The 25,018-nt window shown below is 37.5% G+C and overlaps 2 protein-coding genes across 2 annotated transcripts in view; one reads left to right on the top strand and one right to left on the bottom strand.

Moving 5' to 3' along the window:
* LOC131941199 (putative lipid scramblase CLPTM1) overlaps positions 1–14,990 on the top strand; it is a 34,998-nt gene extending 20,008 nt beyond the window's left edge. The window contains exons 7-14 of the mRNA XM_059300220.1: positions 2,647–2,749; positions 2,830–2,971; positions 3,432–3,525; positions 6,223–6,413; positions 11,887–11,982; positions 13,024–13,159; positions 13,937–14,104; positions 14,337–14,990. Of these exons, the coding sequence (XP_059156203.1) occupies positions 2,647–2,749; positions 2,830–2,971; positions 3,432–3,525; positions 6,223–6,413; positions 11,887–11,982; positions 13,024–13,159; positions 13,937–14,104; positions 14,337–14,512 (1,106 nt within the window). The 3' untranslated portion in view covers positions 14,513–14,990. The remainder of the gene's footprint in view (positions 1–2,646; positions 2,750–2,829; positions 2,972–3,431; positions 3,526–6,222; positions 6,414–11,886; positions 11,983–13,023; positions 13,160–13,936; positions 14,105–14,336) is intronic.
* A 474-nt stretch (positions 14,991–15,464) lies between these two features.
* Positions 15,465–23,534, bottom strand: LOC131941242 (chitinase-like protein 3). The gene is made up of 11 exons (XM_059300359.1): positions 23,257–23,534; positions 21,618–21,923; positions 21,325–21,510; positions 19,651–19,813; positions 18,888–18,981; positions 18,591–18,715; positions 17,532–17,661; positions 17,096–17,281; positions 16,779–16,901; positions 16,274–16,664; positions 15,465–15,788 (listed from the first exon to the last, which is right to left on the bottom strand). The coding sequence occupies exons 2-11, from the start codon at positions 21,913–21,915 to the stop codon at positions 15,598–15,600; spliced, it is 1,887 nt and encodes a 628-aa protein (XP_059156342.1). The 5' UTR covers positions 21,916–21,923; positions 23,257–23,534; the 3' UTR covers positions 15,465–15,597.
* Between the last annotated feature and the right edge of the window lie 1,484 nt (positions 23,535–25,018).

The following is a 25,018-nucleotide window of genomic DNA, read 5'->3' on the forward strand; positions in this document are numbered from 1 at the left end:
GGCACTTGGATAAACGGTGTCAAACCGCAAATGACTTTTTTTTTAAATACAGCATGTAGAGAAAAATCCCCCCTTTCTCCCCCCCCCCCCCCTGGTGGGGAAGAAAAATTTCTGAAAGACACTACTCATTAGTAGATCATACAGGCCAAAGGTAGGCCCTTCTTCTATTATCTAGACCCGTACCTACTTTTGGCTGCTAAACCTCAATCATGCAGATTGTGTTTCTTCAGACTTTTTATCTCCATGGGTGGGGGGACACTCGGCTAACACTGGTAAAAGTATATATTTTCTACATAAAATTTATTTGAATGATTTTAAGATTAGAATTAGGCGGTAGTGTTCTTGTCTTTATTATTAAATACTGATGACGTTCTTTATTATTGTGTATTTTTTCGGCATTGAATTTTTAATTGTATGTTTACTCTAGAATCAATGGCGTCATTTGATTATGTGTTCTTTAGAACTACATATTTCGATACGTTTTGAAAATTTCCTGTGTTCTATGTGACATCACAGTCGTGGGAAGTTTAGTTTTTCGTTTGAATGAAAGTTTTTACTTTGCTTGTATTTTCTTTAGATTGTTCCTGACAGACAGAATAGCACAATTATTATTCTAGATATTTTTGTAGATGTTCCTGACAGACAGAAATAGCACAATTATTATTCTAGATATTTTTGTAGAAACCTCCCGTGGAGTACTCATCACCTGCCCAAAGTTTCATGGTGCTGCTGGGATCAACTGTTTCAAACCGCGATGAACTTTTATTTTTATATCCCTTTTATTTAGAAGAATCGCAATGAACTTTTATTTTTATATCCCTTATATTTAGAAGAATCACAATGAACTTTTATTTCCCATATATATATATATATATATATATATATATATATATATATATATATATATATATATATATATATATATATATATATATATATATATATATATATATATATATATATATATATATATCTATATATATAAAAAGCAATGTATGTGTGTTTGTCCTTTATGCATTACTACACCTCTCATCACATCGCCGTGAAACTTTGGGAAGTTGTTGAGAATATTCCTGGGGAGGTTTCTGCGAAAAAAAAAATTTCTAATTCGCAGGGGTGGCGCCCCGACAGGGCGCGAATTGTTTTTCTCTATATACCGTATATAAAAATAATAAAAGTGAATAGCCGTGACACTGTTTACACGATCGGCAAGAAACTTTAGGAAGTTGTTGAGAATATTCCTGGGGAGGTTTCTGCGAAAAAAAAATTTCAACTTCGCAGGGGTGGCGCCCCGATAGGGCGCGATTTGTTTTTTTTTTCTATTTACGGTATATAAAACTAAAAGTCGATTTTGGTTTGGCATCGTTCATCCAATAGCCATGAGACTTTGGGGAGTTCATTATACCACTCTAGGGAAGGGTTCTGTAAAAAAAATTTTTTAATTTCGAAAGGGCGTCGCCACGGGAGGTTGCGATTTTTCTCTATATACGGTTTATAAAAATAAAAGTCGATTTTGGTGAGACACCGTTATCCGATAGCCATGAGACTTTGGGGAGATGATTAGATCATTCAATGGTAGGGTTCTGCAAAAAAAATATTGTTTAATATTGCAAGGGCGGCGCCCCCGGGGGGGGGGGGGGCGTTTTTTTCCCTCTATACATGGTATATAAAAAATAAAACTCGGATGCGGTTCATCCGAGTGCCATGAAACTTTAGGGAGTAGATGAGAATACTCCCGAGAATATTTCTGCGAAAAAGAAAACTAAAGTTTCTTATGGGCGGCGCCATATAGGGTACAACTTTCGTCAATACACGGTTTGGCGCCCAGAGTTTTAGAGCGACTATGTTGGCACTTGACATCCGTTAATCGAGCGTCCTGCATAGCGAGTAAGGGGTACTACTATATTCAGCGGTAAAACTACAACAGGCTTCTAAAAATAACTTTGTAACGCGAGGAAATCCTTCTGTACAGTTTTGTCACCTTGCGAAAGATGAAAAAATAACTTTTTGAATATGAGGAGCCTACTGTAGAGTTTCGTCACTTTGCGAATGATGCAATAAGCATCTATTATTTGACAATCCAGTCAGAAATTGAGATCGAGTATCTAATAATAGACCATTAGTAACGCTAGCATATTGCATCAGTCACACTGATATTTAAAACACGTCAAATAATTTTTTTAAATGGCGCCTGTTAGTTTTAAGGAGCCAGGGGTCGTACGCCGCGCATATGCGGTAGTGTAATCGGGGGGGTGGGGGCCCTGAGAGCGCCCCTCTACGTCTCTGACACATGGGCGGTCACCGAAGTGTGTTCTACCATATTATTTCGGTGAGTGATTAATGTACACTCAAGGTTTTCATGCGGTAGTGTAGGTAAACCCGTGTCCTGATATTTATGATCCAAGCGCAGGCATTGTTTACATTTAAATAACTCATTTTTAGAAAAGAAGGTCACGCGTCTAAGAACATATAATTATAATTGATAACGCGTTGGTGAAATCCTAATATATTTCGTCAAACTTTCTTCTATCCCCGCGGCAACGCGCGGGGGTCGGGTACGCTAGTATGTATATATATATATTAATATATATATATATTAATATATATTATTTATACCTAGTTCAAAGCTAAATTTTTGTGTTTCAGACATTGAGTTTATACCTAGTTCAAACAAATATTATCCTGTCATCTATCTCAATGACTATTGGAACTTGAATGCAGATTACATGCCCATCAATGACACCACCAAGTGAGTCTGGTACCTCCTTAATAGATAAACAATTGTTGAATAATCCAGAAGTTATTTCCTGAACTTTTTTTTCCCCTCAGAAACCTGAACCTGTCCCTAACCTACAGTCCTATGTCCTTATTTAAGTGGCAGTTGTATGCAGCTCAGGGAATGAGGAACAAATGGATTAATATGCTTGGCTCAGATGGTGGAGAAGAAGAAGAAGATCAGGATTCACTTAAGGTTCCAATGATTGGCTGGTCTTGGCTAGAATGATTGGCTGGTCTTGGCTAGAATGATTGGCTGGTCTTGGCTAGAATGATTGGCTGGTCTTGGCTAGAATGATTGGCTGGTCTTGGCTAGAATGATTGGCTGGTCTTGGCTAGAATGATTGGCTGGTCTTGGCTAGAATGATTGGCTGGTCTTGGCTAGAATGATTGGCTGGTCTTGGCTAGAATGATTGGCTGGTCTTGGCTAGAATGATTGGCTGGTCTTGGCTAGAATGATTGGCTGGTCTTGGCTAGAATGATTGGCTAGTCTTGGCTAGAATGATTGGTTGGTCTTGGCTAGAATGATTGGCTGGTCTTGGCTAGAATGATTGGCTGGTCTTGGCTAGAATGATTGGACATGTTGTTGGATAATTTACTGCTATTAGTATTACCATTAGCAAGATGAGTTATGACAAACATTTTTCTTGTGACAGGTTGCCTTCCTTGAGACCAGCCCCTATCTGCTTGGCATGACTATTATTGTTTCAATTCTGCATAGTATATTTGAGTTTCTGGCATTTAAAAATGGTAAGATTGAACATTCAACAATTTTTACTCCCCAATAATTGAACATTCAACAATGTTTGATCCTTTATGATTGTACTGTCAACAACCTTTGACCCTTTTGTCTCCTAGCCCTTAAATTGACTCATGTTTCTCAAGTAGTATAAAAAATTATGGCGTTTTGAAAATTTGGTTTTTCATTTAAATAAATTGTATTGCAATAGGCTTTCTGTCACAAAGGGGAGTATAAGAAAAAACAAATTGGGTACATTTTAAAAAATAGCCAAAAATGTCATATGAAAGAGCATATATGATAAGAATATCAAATGTTGACATAAAACTCAGGTGTTGGAACCAAAGGGTTAATGTACTGACTTATTTAGTCAGTTGGTTGAATGTCACACTTGTATTGTTCTGGCATTCCTTAATGTTCAAAGGCTATTCAGTTTTGCACATTTTACATGTATTTATAAAGAAATCCGTTGAATGGTAAAAAAATTTTTTGGAGTTTAATGGGAGTGGGTCAAAATCTGTGTGTGACTGCGGGTGAAAAATCATCTCGGTTATAATTTTCTAAAGTTAAATGAGATTTTTTTCTGGCTGTTTGACATAGCTACTCTAATCAACTTAATCTTATCTGGGTACAATGTGTACAATGTTCAGTCTAGTCTTTGACATAGCTACTCTAATCAACTCAATCTTATCTGCGTACAGTGTGTACAATGTTTAGTCTAGTGTTTGACATAGCTACTCTAATCAACTCAATCTTATCTGGGTACAGTGTGTACAATGTTTAGTCTAGTGTTTGACATAGCTACTCTAATCAACTCAATCTTATCTGCGTACAGTGTGTACAATGTTTAGTCTAGTGTTTGACATAGCTACTCTAATCAACTCAATCTTATCTGCGTACAGTGTGTACAATGTTTAGTCTAGTGTTTGACATAGCTACTCTAATCAACTCAATCTTATCTGCGTACAGTGTGTACAATGTTTAGTCTAGTGTTTGACATAGCTACTCTAATCAACTCAATCTTATCTGGGTACAGTGTGTACAATGTTTAGTCTAGTGTTTGACATAGCTACTCTAATCAACTCAATCTTATCTGCGTACAGTGTGTACAATGTTTAGTCTAGTGTTTGACATAGCTACTCTAATCAACTCAATCGTTAACGAGCTACTTAAAGTGTTTTAAAGAAATATTTTCAGTGTCAGCGTTGGTACTGTCGAATTCACAAATTATGAATAACTGAAAAGTAGAAAAAACAACAAAATAGCGGCGTATGTTATGCCGCGGGCCGGCTCGTATGTTATAGAGTCAGAGAATGCAGGCAGTCCTGCTTTTTTTTTTTATATTGAAAATACTGTAGACAGAATTTTTTACTGTCTTTTGTGGCTGTCTAACTATCAACAATTATATGGGTTCGGGTAAATTCGGCTAATCAACGTGTCGTCATTAAGTAACTCATCTTTACACTGCTTGTGTTTCCATAACAAACCGCCTTTCCTCCTTTTTTGTTGTTGCGCTGATTGTTAGCCCTACACACCAAGCGAGCACATAATACACGCGCTGATATTTAAATATCTAATAACAACGTAGTTTTGATTTTTTTACATTAAACAAGTTAATAAAAAGTCTAGTGACAATTTAAGCGCAATTTCCTAGCTAAACAAAACCTTGTAATTGTAACTCCCTATCACTCTCATATAAATTATAAATTAAACCACACGAGCAGAGCTAGTCCCCGCCCCCTCGCGAAATCTGCGCGAGTCTGGCCAATGGCAGAGTGTGTAGACGTTACCTCTCACTAGCGACTGCCTCAACTAGCGACTGCCTCAGCCGGTGTGCTATATTTGTATATTCTTAGTAATCTTAGCCAATACAAATTAGAAGAAATTAATTTTTTGTGACCGAACGAAAGGATATTTTTTAAAACTTTCTTCGGCAATATTGTTCTAAATTATGGCAGGAATCGATTGGTAAATGTTTCAAGTCGCTAAGTGGTCTGGTTGCCGAGATATGGGCCAAAAACTGCATTTTTTCGAGGGTTTTTTTTTTTTGGCTTTTCTGGGAAATCCAGGAAGGAAACCCGGGAATTTTTTTGGCCTTGGAACTTGCTTAACATTTTTGCTTTGGAACTAGTCCTCGATATTGCTTCGTTGAGGAGGAGATACGACTTAAAGCTGCAGACATCCATCCATCCACCCATCCATCCATACAGAAATGACGGGTTAATAAACGCAATTCTCCAGAATGGAAATTGCGCTAAAAAATGACTAGATCTACATCATCTTAGGCTTTGACACAAAATAATGATGTAGGCCTACTATGATTTAGTTACAAGTGTTTGAAATGTTTAAAAATAAACTTGAAATACCATGAATTGTTTTAGAAAATTGCAGCGATCACTGCCCCATCCCCTCCCGCTTGTAAAAAAAAACGCTTTTTCTTCTTAGGCGGGTGGTAAACAGTTACATCACTCCATTTACCACGAGAACTGCCGATTTAATATATAAACTACAATTTACATGTATTTTTAAAATTTATTTTTTAAATTATCAAATGTAAGTATTATGTGGTTTAATTCCACATTTGGATGTCCACATTAACCCTAACCCCCAGTCCAGACGCATCCACAAATTTTTTTCTGAGCCCTTTACCGGGGCACAATGCGTATCATGTTTACTGCATGTATCCATTGGCTGTGAATCTCATTTAGATATCCAGTTCTGGAAAAGTCGCAAGTCACTGGAGGGACTGTCTGTCAGATCTGTGTTCTTCAATGTCATCCAGTCCCTGATTGTTCTTCTCTACATCATGGACAATGAGACCAACACTGTTGTTAAGATTAGTGTTTTTATTGGACTTTGTATTGAAATCTGGAAGATCAACAAGGTGGTCAATGCACAGGTCAGTCTAGATGGAACTAACACAGCTTTTATCTCTGTTCCCTCTGGTCAGTCTAGATGGAACTAACACATCTCTGTTCCCTCTGGTCAGTCTAGATGGAACTAACACAGCTTTTATCTCTGTTCCCTCTGGTCAGTCTAGATGGAACTAACACAGACCTTATATATCCTCATGTATTGTGGACCTTATATATCCCCATGTATTGTGGACCTTATATATCCTCATGTATTGTGGACCTTATATATCCTCATGTATTGTGGACCTTATATATCCCCATGTATTGTGGACCTTATATATCCCCATGTATTGTGGACCTTATATATCCTCATGTATTGTGGACCTTATATATCCTCATGTATTGTGGACCTTATATATCCTCATGTATTGTGGACCTTATATATCCTCATGTATTGTGGACCTTATATATCCCCATGTATTGTGGACCTTATATATCCCCATGTATTGTGGACCTTATATATCCTCATGTATTGTGGACCTTATATATCCCCATGTATTGTGGACCTTATATATCCTCATGTATTGTGGACCTTATATATCCTCATGTATTGTGGACCTTATATATCCCCATGTATTGTGGACCTTATATATCATGTATTGTGGACCTTATATATCCCCATGTATTGTGGACCTTATATATCATGTATTGTGGACCTTATATATCCCCATGTATTGTGGACCTTATATAACCTCATGTATTGTGGACCTTATATATCCTCATGTATTGTGGACCTTATATATCCTCATGTATTGTGGACCTTTTATATCCTCATGTATTGTGGACCTTATATATCCCCATGTATTGTGGACCTTATATATCCTCATGTATTGTGGACCTTATATATCATGTATTGTGTCCTGGTGGACCTTATATATCCCCATGTATTGTGGACCTTATATATCCTCATGTATTGTGGACCTTATATATCCCCATGTATTGTGGACCTTATATATCCCCATGTATTGTGGACCTTTTATATCCTCATGTATTGTGGACCTTATATATCCTCATGTATTGTGGACCTTATATATCCCCATGTATTGTGGACCTTATATATCCTCATGTATTGTGGACCTTTTATATCCTCATGTATTGTGGACCTTATATATCCCCATGTATTGTGGACCTTATATATCCCCATGTATTGTGGACCTTTTATATCCTCATGTATTGTGGACCTTATATATCCTCATGTATTGTGGACCTTATATATCCTCATGTATTGTGGACCTTTTATATCCTCATGTATTGTGGACCTTATATATCCTCATGTATTGTGGACCTTATATATCCCCATGTATTGTGGACCTTATATATCCTCATGTATTGTGGACCTTATATATCCCCATGTATTGTGGACCTTATATATCCTCATGTATTGTGGACCTTTTATATCCTCATGTATTGTGGACCTTATATATCCTCATGTATTGTGGACCTTATATATCCTCATGTATTGTGGACCTTATATATCCCCATGTATTGTGGACCTTATATATCCCCATGTATTGTGGACCTTATATATCCCCATGTATTGTGGACCTTATATAACCTCATGTATTGTGGACCTTATATATCCCCATGTATTGTGGACCATATATATATCCCTATGTATTGTGGACCTTATATATCCCCATGTATTGTGGACCTTTTATATCCTCATGTATTGTGGACCTTATATATCCTCATGTATTGTGGACCTTATATATCATGTATTGTGTCCTGGTGGACCTTATATATCCCCATGTATTGTGGACCTTATATATCCCTATGTATTGTGGACCTTATATATCCCCATGTATTGTGGACCTTATATATCCCTATGTATTGTGGACCTTATATATCCTCATGTATTGTGGACCTTATATATCCCTATGTATTGTGGACCTTATATATCCTCATGTATTGTGGACCTTATATATCATGTATTGTGTCCTGGTGGACCTTATATATCCTCATGTATTGTGGACCTTATATATCCCTATGTATTGTGGACCTTATATATCCTCATGTATTGTGGACCTTATATATCCCCATGTATTGTGGACCTTATATATCCTCATGTATTGTGGACATATATATCCTCATGTATTGTGGACCTTATATATCCTCATGTATTGTGGACCTTATATATCCGCATGTATTGTGGACCTTATATATCCTCATGTATTGTGGACCTTATATAACCTCATGTATTGTGGACCTTATATATCCCCATGTATTGTGGACCTTATATATCCTCATGTATTGTGGACCTTATATATCCTCATGTATTGTGGACCTTATATATCCTCATGTATTGTGGACCTTATATATCCTCATGTATTGTGGACCTTATATATCCCCATGTATTGTGGACCTTATATATCCCTATGTATTGTGGACCTTATATATCCTCATGTATTGTGGACCTTATATATCATGTATTGTGTCCTGGTGGACCTTATATATCCTCATGTATTGTGGACCTTATATATCCCTATGTATTGTGGACCTTATATATCCTCATGTATTGTGGACCTTATATATCCCCATGTATTGTGGACCTTATATATCCTCATGTATTGTGGACCTTATATATCCTCATGTATTGTGGACCTTATATATCCTCATGTATTGTGGACCTTATATATCCGCATGTATTGTGGACCTTATATATCCTCATGTATTGTGGACCTTATATAACCTCATGTATTGTGGACCTTATATATCCCCATGTATTGTGGACCTTATATATCCTCATGTATTGTGGACCTTATATATCCTCATGTATTGTGGACCTTATATATCCCCATGTATTGTGGACCTTATATATCCCCATGTATTGTGGACCTTATATATCCCCATGTATTGTGGACCATATATATATCCCTATGTATTGTGGACCTTATATATCCCCATGTATTGTGGACCTTTTATATCCTCATGTATTGTGGACCTTATATATCCTCATGTATTGTGGACCTTATATATCATGTATTGTGTCCTGGTGGACCTTATATATCCCCATGTATTGTGGACCTTATATATCCCTATGTATTGTGGACCTTATATATCCCCATGTATTGTGGACCTTATATATCCCTATGTATTGTGGACCTTATATATCCTCATGTATTGTGGACCTTATATATCCCTATGTATTGTGGACCTTATATATCCTCATGTATTGTGGACTTTATATATCATGTATTGTGTCCTGGTGGACCTTATATATCCTCATGTATTGTGGACCTTATATATCCCTATGTATTGTGGACCTTATATATCCTCATGTATTGTGGACCTTATATATCCCCATGTATTGTGGACCTTATATATCCTCATGTATTGTGGACCTTATATATCCTCATGTATTGTGGACCTTATATATCCTCATGTATTGTGGACCTTATATATCCGCATGTATTGTGGACCTTATATATCCTCATGTATTGTGGACCTTATATAACCTCATGTATTGTGGACCTTATATATCCCCATGTATTGTGGACCTTATATATCCTCATGTATTGTGGACCTTATATATCCTCATGTATTGTGGACCTTATATATCCTCATGTATTGTGGACCTTATATATCCTCATGTATTGTGGACCTTATATATCCCCATGTATTGTGGACCTTATATATCCCTATGTATTGTGGACCTTATATATCCTCATGTATTGTGGACCTTATATATCCTCATGTATTGTGGACCTTATATATCCCCATGTATTGTGGACCTTATATATCCTCATGTATTGTGGACCTTATATATCCTCATGTATTGTGGACCTTATATATCCCCATGTATTGTGGACCTTATATATCCCCATGTATTGTGGACCTTATATATCCTCATGTATTGTGGACCTTTTATATCCTCATGTATTGTGGACCTTATATATCCCCATGTATTGTGGACCTTATATAACCTCATGTATTGTGGACCTTATATATCCCCATGTATTGTGGACCTTATATATCCTCATGTATTGTGGACCTTATATATCCTCATGTATTGTGGACCTTATATATCCCCATGTATTGTGGACCTTATATATCCCCATGTATTGTGGACCTTATATATCCTCATGTATTGTGGACCTTATATATCCTCATGTATTGTGGACCTTATATATCCTCATGTATTGTGGACCTTATATATCCTCATGTATTGTGGACCTTATATATCCCCATGTATTGTGGACCTTATATATCCCTATGTATTGTGGACCTTATATATCCTCATGTATTGTGGACCTTATATATCCTCATGTATTGTGGACCTTATATATCCTCATGTATTGTGGACCTTATATATCCTCATGTATTGTGGACCTTATATATCCTCATGTATTGTGGACCTTATATATCCTCATGTATTGTGGACCTTATATATCCTCATGTATTGTGGACCTTATATATCCTCATGTATTGTGGACCTTATATATCCTCATGTATTGTGGACCTTATATATCCTCATGTATTGTGGACCTTATATATCCTCATGTATTGTGGACCTTATATATCCCCATGTATTGTGGACCTTATATATCCTCATGTATTGTGGACCTTTTATATCCTCATGTATTGTGGACCTTTTATATCCTCATGTATTGTGGACCTTTTATATCCTCATGTATTGTGGACCTTATATATCCTCATGTATTGTGGACCTTATATATCCACATGTATTGTGGACCTTATATATCCCCATGTATTGTGGACCTTATATATCCTCATGTATTGTGGACCTTATATATCCTCATGTATTGTGGACCTTATATATCCCCATGTATTGTGGACCTTATATATCCCCATGTATTGTGGACCTTATATATCCTCATGTATTGTGGACCTTATATATCCCCATGTATTGTGGACCTTATATATCCCCATGTATTGTGGACCTTATATATCCTCATGTATTGTGGACCCTATATATCATGTATTGTGTCCTGGTGGACCTTATATGTCTACGTGTTATTTCTGCTCCTGTGTTGTGCGTTATTATTTATAGGTGTTTGAGTACTTTGGTAATTGGCTATTATTTATAGGTGTTTGAGTACTTTGGTAATTGGCTATTATTTATAGGTGTTTGAGTACTTTTGTAATTGGCTATTATTTATAGGTGTTTGAGTACTTTTGTAATTGGCTATTATTTATAGGTGTTTGAGTACTTTTGTAATTGGCTATTATTTATAGGTGTTTGAGTACTTTGGTAATTGGCTATTATTTATAGGTGTTTGAGTACTTTGGTAATTGGCTATTATTTATAGGTGTTTGAGTACTTTGGTAATTGGCTATTATTTATAGGTGTTTGAGTACTTTTGTAATTGGCTATTATTTATAGGTGTTTGAGTACTTTGGTAATTGGCTATTATTTATAGGTGTTTGAGTACTTTGGTAATTGGCTACACCACTGATCTTGACAACAATTTGCAATATGTTCTTTTTTTTTTTCAGCTAGACAGAGAGAACAAAATTCTGGGTATATTTCCTCGGCCCAGACTAACAGAGAAATCAACTTACACAGAATCACATACAAAGAAATATGATATTGTGAGTCCATGAAAATGCTCTTGTTAAAATATGGTTAACCCTTGTGTGTTACAGGCCCCTGCATTAGCCTGAAGGCAGTCAAGTACAGCTGCTTGTGAGATTTACAATTGGGAAATGATCAGTCCCTCATTTTGTACCCATGTTTGAAGTTAAGATTATTTTTTTTAATAACGGCAATGTGGTTAGTACAAATTAAAACAATTAAAAGAAATGGTTACTACTCTTTAAAATAGAACTTGAATATAGGGAAGGTTTTTTTTTTAATTCACAAGTAAAATTTTGATCAACAAACCTTTTTAAAAAACAGACGACAATACATAATTGAATAAAATATAAACAAGGTCTTTATTGCATTGAGTGAAACCAAAGTCTGAAATAGAAACAAGATCTTTATTGCATTGAGTGAAACCAAAGTCTGAAATATAAAACTTGGGTGTTGGAACCAAAGGGTTAACTAGTGACTTGTTAGGGGTAACACAAGCAGTGACTTGTATGTACCCACCTAGTTAGGGGTAACACTAAGAGTGACTTGTATGTACCCAGCTAGTTAGGAGTAACACTAAGAGTGACTTGTATGTACCCAGCTAGTTAGGAGTAACACTAAGAGTGACTTGTATGTACCCAGCTAGTTAGGGGTAACACTAAGAATGACTTGTATGTACCCAGCTAGTTAGGGGTAACACAAGCAGTGACTTGTATGTACCCACCTAGTTAGGGGTAACACTAAGAGTGACTTGTATGTACCCACCTAGTTAGGGGTAACACTAAGAGTGACTTGTATGTACCCAGCTAGTTAGGGGTAACACTAAGAATGACTTGTATGTACCCACCTAGTTAGGGGTAACACTAAGAGTGACTTGTATGTACCCAGCTAGTTAGGGGTAACACTAAGAGTGACTTGTATGTACCCAGCTAGTTAGGGGTAACACTAAGAGTGACTTGTATGTACCCACCTAGTTAGGGGTAACACTAAGAGTGACTTGTATGTACCCAGCTAGTTAGGGGTAACACTAAGAGTGACTTTGTTTTTCCACTCCACAGTTGGCATTCCGCTACCTCTCATGGTTGTTGTACCCTCTTCTGGGCTGCTATGCTGTATACTCACTAGTGTATCAAGAACATAAGGGCTGGTACTCCTGGGTCCTCAGCATGTTGTATGGCTTTTTGCTCACATTTGGTAGGTTCAAAAGGCCAGGTTTGTATGGCTTTTTGCTCACATTTGGTAGGTTCAAAAGGCCAGGTTTGTATGGCTTTTTGCTCACATTTGGTAGGTTCAAAAGGCCAGGTTTGTATGGCTTTTTGCTCACATTTGGTAGGTTTAAAAGGCCAGGTTTGTATGGCTTTTTGCTCACATTTGGTAGGTTCAAAAGGCCAGGTTTGTATGGCTTTTGTTTTAACAGGGATATGACTTTTCCTATTTTTTCCAGATTTCCAATTAAAAAAAAAACTTACAATTCCACTTCCACTAACATTTTCAGTTACATATTTTCAAATCAAACCACCCCTTTTTAAAAGTGGAATAAAATGTTGCCGTTCTATAAAGGAAATGTACATCTCTAAGCCTGGTTTTTTAAATGTTATCTTGCACAGGTGGTAACTGGTATCCTAAGTCAAATTTTTGACCTTTTCTAATCTACTTGTCAGCCAGCTCCTGGCCTCTGTGAAAACTTTTGTGTAAAGGACCATGATGGTTTACCTGTGGGGTGGGGGTACCTGATGGCTTACCTGTGGTGTGGGTGTACATGATGGTTTACCTGTGGGGTGGGGGTACAGGATGGTTTACCTGTGGGGTGGGTGTACATGATGGTTTACCTGTGGGGTGGGTGTACATGATGGTTTACCTGTGAGGTGGGGGTACATGATGGTTTACCTGTGGGGTGGGTGTACATGATGGTTTACCTGAGGGGTGGGGTATACATAATTGAGGTGTTAAACCAATGTCTTTCTCCTGAAGGTTTTATCATGATGACACCCCAACTATTTATCAATTACAAACTCAAGTCTGTTGCACACTTACCATGGAGAATGCTGACCTATAAAGCCCTAAATACTTTCATTGATGATATTTTTGCCTTTGTGATCAAAATGCCAACCTTGTATAGACTTGGATGCTTAAGGGACGGTGAGTTTGTTCCTATCAATTTCTGATTCCAATATAATCCACACATAAAAATATTTGTGTATGCAATACTTGCATTGAAATGACTGGGTAGTGAGCTATTCAGTTGCCATTTTAAAAAGAAGGCTGATTTAAAAAGACAATTGAAGGTCATAGATTGATTGTTTATAATTGGTCTACTGAAGGTCGTAGAAAGATTTTAATTGGCTTTTTGAAACCTTTGTTTCATCTCCAGATGTGATATTTTTTATCTACCTGTATCAGCGCTACATTTATTCTGTGGACCCCAAGAGAGTGAATGAGTTTGGAACAAGCCAAGAAATGCTAGAGACTAAAGAGATAACAGATGATAATAAAGTCAAGGAAGAAAATGGTTCAGTCAAGCAACTAGAAGAGAAAAAAAATGATTAAAACAGTTTGGCCTGAGCACGACCATCCTGTCATTTAGTTGATTAGAAAAGTCCCCCATGAGGAGATAAATACCACAATGACAAAACATAGCCATCTACAAAGACTAATTATTCCAAGTTGAACTTTGTCAGATGTATTTGTATGAACTTTTGGATGTTTTTAAATGTTGAGTGAGTGGATCCATGTTTTGGTTGATGCTTGGATCAAGTGTGTGTCAATTGACATCTGTATTGCATTGGTGTAGTCAATGTTTCTTCTTAGTACACCGTGTGTTCAAGTAGTGCCCATGCTGTTTAGATAGTAGATGTAGTTTAAGCCATTGGAGTCAGCCCTACCTACCCTGTGTCTGCCTGAATGTTACAAGAACCTGACACCACACCCACTTACATTATAATCAGAACTTTGATGGAATCAGAAGAAATCCATTGGGGAAAAAAAAATCAAGCTGTTGAATTAAAGTCAACATAAAGTGATCAAACTATTTGTGTCGTTTCTTTCTTTTTGAGGTGATTTTTCTAGAATACTACATGTCTAAAATCAATGATAGTTATTACATAAAGTAGACTATGAAGATGTTAATTTTAACATAAGCAAGCAAAATAAAACCATTTGGTACCACTATTGACCAAGACCTCTTACTGTCCAATGTTTACATAAATTAAAATGGAAACTTGGAAATATTTTTAATTTTTTTGTTGGAATTTTTCTCCATCACAAGTATCTTTAAATTTTAGTCCAACATAAGGTACTTTTTTTTACTTAATATTTTAAAATTACTTTTCGACATGTAAACTGTTAGAATCATTTATCAGTAAAAATTTGATTCAGATTTTCTTAAATTGTTCAGAGATGTCCTTCTGAAGGGAACTTACTCAATTTTTTTGGGAAAACCTTTCCTTGGCTTATTTGAGATTATGCAAGAAATGTATAACAAAATAACTTTCATTGGGAAAAAACCATTTATTCACCTCCAAGGATAAGAAGCAGAATTTAAAATTTAAGTCCAATGGTCACATTTCTGCTAGGTTATAAACGGACTGCTGGTATGAAGATGAACACAAAATGAGAAGAAATATGTTGTAAGTTTAGTCATGCACGCAGTGTACATTGTGCTGGTGATTGCAGATCTTGAGGTGAGCATCATACAATGTCCCTGACGGGCAGCTCATTTTAAAGGCTCCCATTTCACTCTGACTGGATGGCGTACACAAAATAAAATGGTGGCAAGAACTTGGGTCTGGGTGAATTCCAAGACCAGAACTGTGGCAGTCAAAGTCTGCAAGAATAAAAATGTAGGAACAAAATGGCACCATTAATAGCTCTACTTGTCTCGCGGAAAAAAAATTAAAATTAAGTTACTAATGTGGACCCCACTATGGGATGATATGTTTTGATGATTGGTAGAGCTTAAGACTGCTAAGCCAAAAGTCTCGAGTTCAGATCCAGTCCATCCAACCAGCTCTGAATCTGATGGGTGATTCACTAAGGTGGCTTGGAGTACTGCCCACAACACGATCCCCTGTTTGTAGAGGTTCAATGAAACTCTACTTTACCTGCTCCATGTGTCTTGGGCATGAATGGTAAAAGATGTTAGACACGAGTCATGAATGACCCCTAGACCACATTGTTACAGAAGCCACAGATCATGACCCCTAGACCTGGCCCAGTGAACACATCTTGCTATTGGTGACCAGAGCAACTCTGTGTTGCACCTCCATACCCCCCCCCCCCCCCCACACACACACCTCCATCCAAGTTTACCTATGGCTGTCCCTTCATCATTAACATTGTAGTCTGCCATCTCCTCATGAGACCCGTCATGTGTGTGTTCTGATGAGTGAGATCCGTCATGCGTGTGTTCTGAGGAATGATCGTGGGCACCAGATGCAGCGGCAGACGCTGAATGATGATCTCCATGTGAGTGGAGAGACGCTGATTCAGACTTGATGCTGGGCAGGTCAGATTTGATACCTGACAGGTCAGACTTGATGTCAGACAGCTTTAGGTTACTGACACTGGAAGATTGGGTGAAGACTTCATAAATTGTCCTCAACATGGGATACTTTGGCCCTCCACAGTGTCCATTAAAGTCGTCCATCTCAACTGACCAGACAAAAGCACCAGCCAACCCCTCTTTGATGATAGTGATAGCCTGAGAATTGTTTATTTTGCCTTTAGTAATGATGGTGATTGGTTGAGAATTATTTTGTAATGTTAACGCCAATAATACTATTAGTTTTGTCCAGCAACTGCTGAGCACTCATACCTTGAGGTAGAAGCTGTCAGGTGAATCAAAGCCAATCCACTCGCCTTGACCATAGGCATATGGCACTTTCTGTTCTTCTATCCACTCCACCTTCCAGCCATCATTAAGGATGTGTTCACAAATCTAACATTTTGTTTGGGTTTATTAAAAAAATAATTTGCTTGAAAAATAAAGTGGGCTGCATTTAAAAAGGAAATGTATAGAAAAATGAATAGAAATCTATTTTAAACCAAAGAATGTGAGATTATAAACTGACTCTAAAAATTTTTGAGTTTACAACAACAAGAACCATTCTCCCATCTAAGCTTAACCCTAACCTCATAATGAGACAGAATGCCAGATTCCTCTGTGTACTTTCCTTTAGTGTTGCCGCCATCTGCTGGTGCCCGTACGCCTGTTTTTGTCTCGTCTACCAACTTCCAGCCCAGCCCATATGTTGCTAGACCTATAACAATCTTCTCTCTTGGCACGCCGTGGTTCAGCCAGTACTTCACAGACCACAACTGCAACATTGAGGCTTGTCACATTCTGTCACACTTGTATCTAAAGTATTGTCACACTTGTATCTAAAGTATTGTCATACTTGCCTCTGGAGTTCATAAGGCACTTTCTTATTAAAGCTCTTAAAACCCTTCCTATGTTGACATGTGGTACAATGCCCTAAAAGTGGTCGGTGATATTGAGGTCAGTATGTTCAGCTTACTATATAAGGTCATCAAGTGGTCAGTGATGAGGTCAGTATGTTCAACTTACTATATACAGCTCTCTCTGCTCACCCTCTGGGTCAAGTGGGTGTGGCAGGAGAGGACTGTGGTGTCCTGTTTGCTTCTCCCAGCCTGAGCCATGGTAGTTGTAGGTCATAAGCAGCATGTAGTCAATATACCTGAGGGAACAATCATTTCTATCATGTAGTCAATAAACCTGAGGGAACAATCATTTCTATCATGTAGTCAATAAACCTGAGGGAACAATCATTTCTATCATGTAGTCAATAAACCTGAGGGAACAATCATTTCTATCATGTAGTCAATAAACCTGAGGGAACAATCATTTCTATCATGTAGTCAATAAACCTGAGGGAACAATCATTTCTATCATGTAGTCAATATACCTGAGGGAACAATCATTTCTATTGTAATATTTGTTTGAACAATTGCATACATACATCAGCTGCTAGGCCAAGGCATGTCATTTTGTTATATTAGCTTAGTAGGGTGCAAAATTCCACACTGAATTTGGGGAAACATCCTCATCAGTGGTCATTTATTAGATTAATGACAGGGTACGCAATGGATGAAAGGTTCAAAGAGACAGACAAGACAGAAGAAGCCTTTATTTCTGACCAGTAGCCAGGGGAGATAATTTCTTAGCTCACAAGTTTTGGTCTCATCCAGTGGGATGGTGTAGGTATAAATACTGCAAGTCTGAGATTCTCTCTCTCTCTCTCAACTTCAGTAGTTACGGTATAGCCTTGCTCAGAAAAACGTCTTTTTGATTGAATAAATAAACAATAGCAACTAACGCATACTAAGCAAGTCTCATTTGTATTATTTTACTGTGGTTGTTTCGGGGAACATTATTAAATTACCCCTAGACAATGACGGCCTGATTGCTAGTAACCTCTTCAGCCAGCAAGAAAGCATACAGACCACAACAAACTGTAAAACACAAGTCATTTTTATCTAGCTCAAAACTTCCACACAGCTGATTGTTGCCAGAAATCATTTTAAATAGAGGAGCATTGACCTGGAAAGTTCAATCATACAAAATTCTACACAACTGTCCACCCTGCCCCTCCCCACTGTCACTCACTTGTGTATCTCACTCTGCTCATATGATTTCTCCACATAGAAGGCGCTAGAGGCTGCTGCAAGGGTCAGGAGAAGTCTCTCCTTGCCAGAAGATTTGGATTCCTCTGCAAATCCTTCATACAATTCCTGTTAAAGAAGTTGGAATACAGTAAGTAAATGCATAAGTCACACACTCTGATGTCTGAATATATACATATATAAAGTATATACATATATACAATACATACACAAGCCTACACATATACATACACGTGGGGGATTTGAACTAAAAATGTAATGAATACTGGCAGCCAACAACCTTCATCATTAATGTGAACTTGTGGCGATCCTCAGGTCCACTTCCTCTCCAACCAGGAAACTCCCAGTCCATATCAAAACCATCAAAACCAAACCTGAAGGAAAGCAGCTTGTTTAAAGGTTGATGGTTAGGTGACTTCATTAGGTGATGGGTGGTTAGGTGACTTCATTAGGTGGTGGGTGGTTAGGTGACTTCATTAGGTGGTGGGTGGTTAGGTGACTTCATTAGGTGGTGAGTGGTTAGGTGATTACATTTGGTGGTGACTAGATTTGGTGGTAGGGGGTTAGGTGACTTCATTTGGTGGTGGGTGGTTAGGTGACTTCATTTGGTGGTGGGTGGTTAGGTGACTTCATTTGGTGGTGGGTGGTTAGGTGACTTCATTTGGTGGTGGGTGGTTAGGTGACTTCATTTGGTGGTGGGTGGTTAGGTGACTTCATTTGGTGGTGGGTGGTTAGGTGACTTCATTTGGTGGTGGGTGGTTAGGTGACTAGATTTGGTGGTGGGTGGTTAGATGACTTCATTTGGTGGTGGGTGGTTAGGTGACTTCATTTGGTGGTGGGTGGTTAGGTGATTACATTTGGTGGTGACTAGATTTGGTGGTGGGTGGTTAGATGACTTCATTTGGTGGTGGGTGGTTAGGTGCCTACATTTGGTGGTGGGTGGTTAGGTGACATTTGGTGGTATACAGTCTGATGAACTGATTTTTATGAGACATGACCTACTTGCTGAGGTAAAGAATGACAGTGAATCTGACATGACCTACTTTCTGAGGTAAAGAATGACATTCTGTGCCCAGGTTTTCCATGTTGCTTCACTTTCTATCACAGGTAGAAAGGGCGTTGACCCAATCTTCCAGCCACCCACCGCTAACAGAATCTTCAGGTCTGGATTTTTCACCTTCAGTTTCATCGTTCTGGCGTACAAGCCTAAAGAGGAAATAAAAAGTCTACAAGTGGCACCAGTCATTGTTACAGCATATTTTAGCAGTGGGAATTGGCCATAATGACATCTCGTCCAAAAGGAAGTTAGACATCCCCCCTCCACTAAAATTACATTACATTCCAATTCAATGGTTTTAATTTTAATATATTTTAGCACAACGGTATAAATCTATTTTAAAATGGGTATTACAATGTAATATTTACTTTAGTATACAAACAATTTTTTAAAGCCAAATATATAATCTAGGGTAACCTATCGTTTTAGGTACGTAAAATTGGCAGAGGATAGTAATGTGCGAGAAAGGTGGCTCATTAATATGGTTTTAATACTACAGGTATATTGTGATATTTTTGTGTTAAATATAATAGATAATTGAATAATAAACCAAAAGCTATGTCTAAATAAATAAGTAAGGGCCAGAAATTAACTTTAAACAGCCTTGTTTGAGAGCAAGATTTAGGTACATGAATCAAAGTTTGAAACATATTGTAACTTTTTACTTTTAAAACATTAGATCTAAATCCTTCTAAAAATGTGAAATAACAAGAAAAATTTGATGAGTCACCCTTTTTTTTACATTACTAGCCTCGGCGGATTTTATGTACCTAGTCCTGACGTCAACATCCGTAGATATTAGATACTTAGGGGTCGTCCATAAATGACGTCACACTCATAGGGGGGAGGGGGTCGGTAATTTTGTGATGATGTGTGATGAGGGGGAGGCAGAGTTTCTTCCAGGCATCTCTTTGGGGGGGCTTTGCCCCCCCGAAAATTTTTTACCACCCCCCCCCCCCCCCGAACGAAATGAAATGTATATAATTTTCATAGAAAATATATACTTTTAACAGTGTCCGCCCCCCTGAAGAAAGTTTACCGCCCCCCCCCCCCCCCCGAAGATTTCAAGTGCCCCCCCCCCCCCGGAGAAAAAAGTCTGGAAGAAACACTGGGGGGAGGGGGGTTCAGATGGTGCAACGTCACACTTTTGCTTTATAGAAAAGAAATGTTATAAAACGAATTTTAGACTTTTGCGTTTTAGAAAACAGTTTTAATAAATTGTAATAGGAATGGATTAAAATACTCTATTTTGACAGATTTTACTAATTTCAGACATGATTTTGGAAAAATATCATTCAATGTTTAAAAAAAAGTTCAACTGCAATTTTGAGGGGAGTAGTAGGCGGAGACGTGACGTCATTTTAGGGGGGTCTGGCTTTTTGTGACGACGTGTGACGGAGGGGAGGGGGGAGGTAAAAATCATCCAAAAAAAGCGTGACGTCATTTATGGATGACCCCTTAATAGATATCTTATTCGAATATTCTAGATCTAGGTCTATATCTACACATCTAATTGACAATTGTCTTAATACTAAAATTTTATTTCAAAATCATTTTTGAAATGCAATAAAGTGGCGTCACACTACGACCCCCCCCCCCCCCCCCCCAGTAACACGTCGTCAGTCGTCCCCATCATTTTAGGAGGAACCCTCAGACCTACCATTTTCTCCTAGATCGTTCCAGTTGTTTGGCCTCAGGCCTGTCCCATCCTCCGTGATGTCAACAAAAGCAAAAATTAAATGTGTGCAGAGAAACGGATCAATATTTTCAGGCCAGAATTTGCCCAGTTCAGGACGAGAGTTGGCCGACGAGCCATAGTAGCAAAAGATGTGCTTCTTTGGTTTGCCTGAAGAAAAAGGAATCTTTTAGACAAATCAAAGAATAAAAACCTTAAAGTGACGTTGTACTCTCAACTACAAACTCTTTTCTCAAATCCTCTCGACCTTGACTTACCTGATGAATGTCGCGTGAGTAGACCGGAAGTGGCGTGTTCCGGTGCTTCTTGGCTGCCCACTGAGTCGGGTTTGGGTTTGGTTTTTATATTAAGACTTTGATATGCGCTAATAGAAGGACCTCCTGTTTTATTCATGACTTCTGGATAAGGGTCAGTCCCATTAGAATTGTTGAGTGATGGTGTGTGTGACACATTGAATTCAGCTGTTGAGTTTTGGCTGGCGTTAATGTATACGGAGAAGCCGAGTAAAAAAACACTAACAAAAAGGTTGAAACTCGGCGGCATACAGGTCAACATTTTGTTTCCTAAAAATAAAAACAGCAATTAATTTTCCATCAAAACGGTTGACAAACATGTTAAGTCCAGAAGTAGAAACTAGCAACAATTTAAGCCCGATGACGTGTGAGTGTGTTTTGATGTAAAGAGGGTTGGTCAAGGTGGTGTGAGTACAATGGGGTAAAGATGGTTGGCAAAGATGGTTGGCAAAGATGGTGTGTATAATAGTATAAAGAGGGTTGGTCAAGATGGTGTGAGTAAAATGGGGTTTAAAGAAGGATGAAGATACCGTTAGTGAAGTTGGGCAGTGTCATTGAAGGTTTATAGCGATGCGATTAAATAAATTATGTTAATGGGTCTTGATGTTAATGTATTTTACAAGTAAATCTAGGGTGGTTTTTTCCCCACACATTTTTACTTTATCCTATACGAAGTATAGGGGAAGTATCAATGGCGGAACAGGAAAAAAGGGCCACCACGCAAAAAAATGTTTGGGCTCATATATATATATATATATATATATATATATATATGAATATATATATGCATATATACATATATATACATATATATGGTGACAGGACAAATGATCTCAGGACAAATGATCTCAGACAAAATATCTCAGACAAAATATCTTACGGACAAATGATCTCAATGACAAATGATCTCAATGACAAATGATCTCAAGGACAAATGATCTCAATGACAAATGATCTCAAGGACAAATGATCTCAAGGACAAATGTTCTCACGGACACAGTGATTTAAAAACAACGGGTTACAGAATGTACCATCGTGTGATGGTGTCTATATAACCCTTGTCCGTGTGTGTGTGGGAGGGGGGGGGGAGGAGATATTTTAAGAGATTCTCAGTTGAATGGATTATTAAGTACCTTGCGAGCTTGGAACAGTATTTCATTATACAAACTTTGCAGTATTTAATTTAAGGTGATAAATGACAATAGCGATACATGTTTTCTTGGGAGAGGAGGAGTTAAAATATCTATTGTTTGGTTTGGTAAAGTTGCTATACATTTACTTTTACCTAGGCCTACATTTAATATACATTTAACATAAGCCTACAATACATTTACTGTGTACTGTAACATAATTTAACATAGGCCTACCATATACTTACTGTAACACATACATTTAACATAGGCTTACCATACATTTACTGTAACATACATTTACTGTAACATACATTTACTGTAACATACATTTATTATAACACTAACTAAACAAAACAATTGAATAAAACATACATTTAATATACCATGCTATTTTCCCAAAACCTTAAACAAAATTGCTTTCGTGCTGCCATCAATACAATCAATATATGGGTGTAACTGAGCTAACTTACCTTTCAACAGTTGACAGAATGATACCTTTCCTTTCTGGACAGTTTTACTCAATTGAGTGTAGGGAGATCACTAATCTGGTCCGACAGCCCCGGGAGCTGGGCATTCTCTAACCAATTCTGATCTCAATAAAATATTCGTTACAAGGGGCGCTACTTAAATATACGAGACTCCCTGTCCAGGTATGGCTCACACAAACATGTCTCCCACTCTGACAGGGGGCAGTTGACTACAGGCTGCTTGCTGCAAACCAACAAAGAGGTGTAAACACACAGACTTCCTCTTTGTTATCTCTTTGTTATCCGCGATAGCAACCGTGAAAAATGTATTGCTACAATACTCAGCATACCGCCAGTCTCTTGACATCTCACTTAGAAGGTCGTCATGGACGACAAATCACAGAATCGACAACCCAAGACAGAAAGACAAACAGAGACAGCGGAGCTACACAAAAAAAGCCCCGTCGCAAGGCAAACAATCGTCCGCAATATGAGATATATATACCCGTATATATATATATATATATATATATATATATATATATATATATATATATATATATATATATATATATATATATATATATATATATATATATAATATACGAGCCGACCCGCGGTGTATCATACGCCGCTATTTAGTTTTTTTTTCTACTTTTCAGTAATTCATAATTTGTGAATTCGACAATGCTGCCAACATATTTGCTTTAAAACACTAACCCCCCCCCCCCCCCCCCCCCCCCCCCCCCCATGAAAGCAGCCTCCTCTTAGTTGCCTACTCTAAATTTTAAAAAGTTTCAAACTAAATTATCTGCCCCTAATAGCCGTCACCAAACCCGACTCTACGATTGTATTATGTAAACATTTAGCGTGAACCACAGCTCACCTGACCATGTGAGGGGGGGGGGGTAGCGATAGAGAGGAAGAGAGGGGACTGCAAGGCGCGCTTGCAGCTTGTTTTCTAACGTCTCCCAGAAGAGAATTATATATATATATATATATATATATATATATATATATATATATAATATAAGCGGGCTGTTAGTGTGGCAGTTCTTCCTTCCTTCATCGCTATAGCTTTTGGAAGCATATAAGTAATAGAGTAGGGGTTGTTTATATAACGACATAAAGTTATTTTATAGTTGTAACTGTTTTTTCTCTTTTGCATAACGTAAAGAAAATATTAAATACAGGCACATTGCTAAAACATATTAAAAGGATCAATGTCAAATATTATTTTCGTTTATAATCCTAGAAAAAGTGGAAACATTTTCATAACAGTAGGTCGAAAAAACTAATTAATTCAACTTTTTTGGTAATTTTTGCAAGGGAGGTAATTTAAAAATAAATTTAACTAATCAATAATTTAAGTTAATTTTTTTTTATTTCTACCGCATTGATTATTACGGTTCATAAGTAAAATAGAAAAATGTTAAGATTATTTATATTATTTTCTAATTAGTCTATGATCTTTCAAAATCACTATTTTTTGTTTTTGTTTTTCGGTATTAACAGATGGTGAAATTTTTTAATTATAGTGTAGAGAATGCTGGAAAGGCTCTATCTGGGCGCTGATGCCTGGAAAATCGTGTTTTTCGGTGGTGATTCTAATAACACGAGATAAATGGCCCGTTGAGGAAGGATACAACGGGCGCTAGGTTGATAGTGCTGTCTATTTTCTCTAAACCAAAGCCACCACCTTAACCTCAAATTGAATCGGAAACGACAAATTACTTTGAAAACGGATTTTTATCAAGATTTGTCA

Source organism: Physella acuta, unplaced genomic scaffold, assembly GCF_028476545.2.
Source record: "Physella acuta isolate Inbredline_101_S28 unplaced genomic scaffold, ASM2847654v3 ptg000353l, whole genome shotgun sequence".
Classification (NCBI taxonomy): Eukaryota; Metazoa; Mollusca; class Gastropoda; family Physidae; genus Physella; species Physella acuta.

Bases quoted from the DNA above. Each gene is read 5' to 3' on its own strand.
- LOC131941242 (XM_059300359.1), bottom strand. From the start codon at position 21,915: ATGTTGACCTGTATGCCGCCGAGTTTCAACCTTTTTGTTAGTGTTTTT. The intron at 19,814-21,324 runs GTAGGTCTGAGG...TTTCCTCTTTAG, and splicing joins GAACGATCTAGGAGAAAATG to GCTTGTACGCCAGAACGATG. The intron at 16,902-17,095 runs GTTAGGGTTAAG...ACAAAATGTTAG, and splicing joins GCATTCTGTCTCATTATGAG to ATTTGTGAACACATCCTTAA.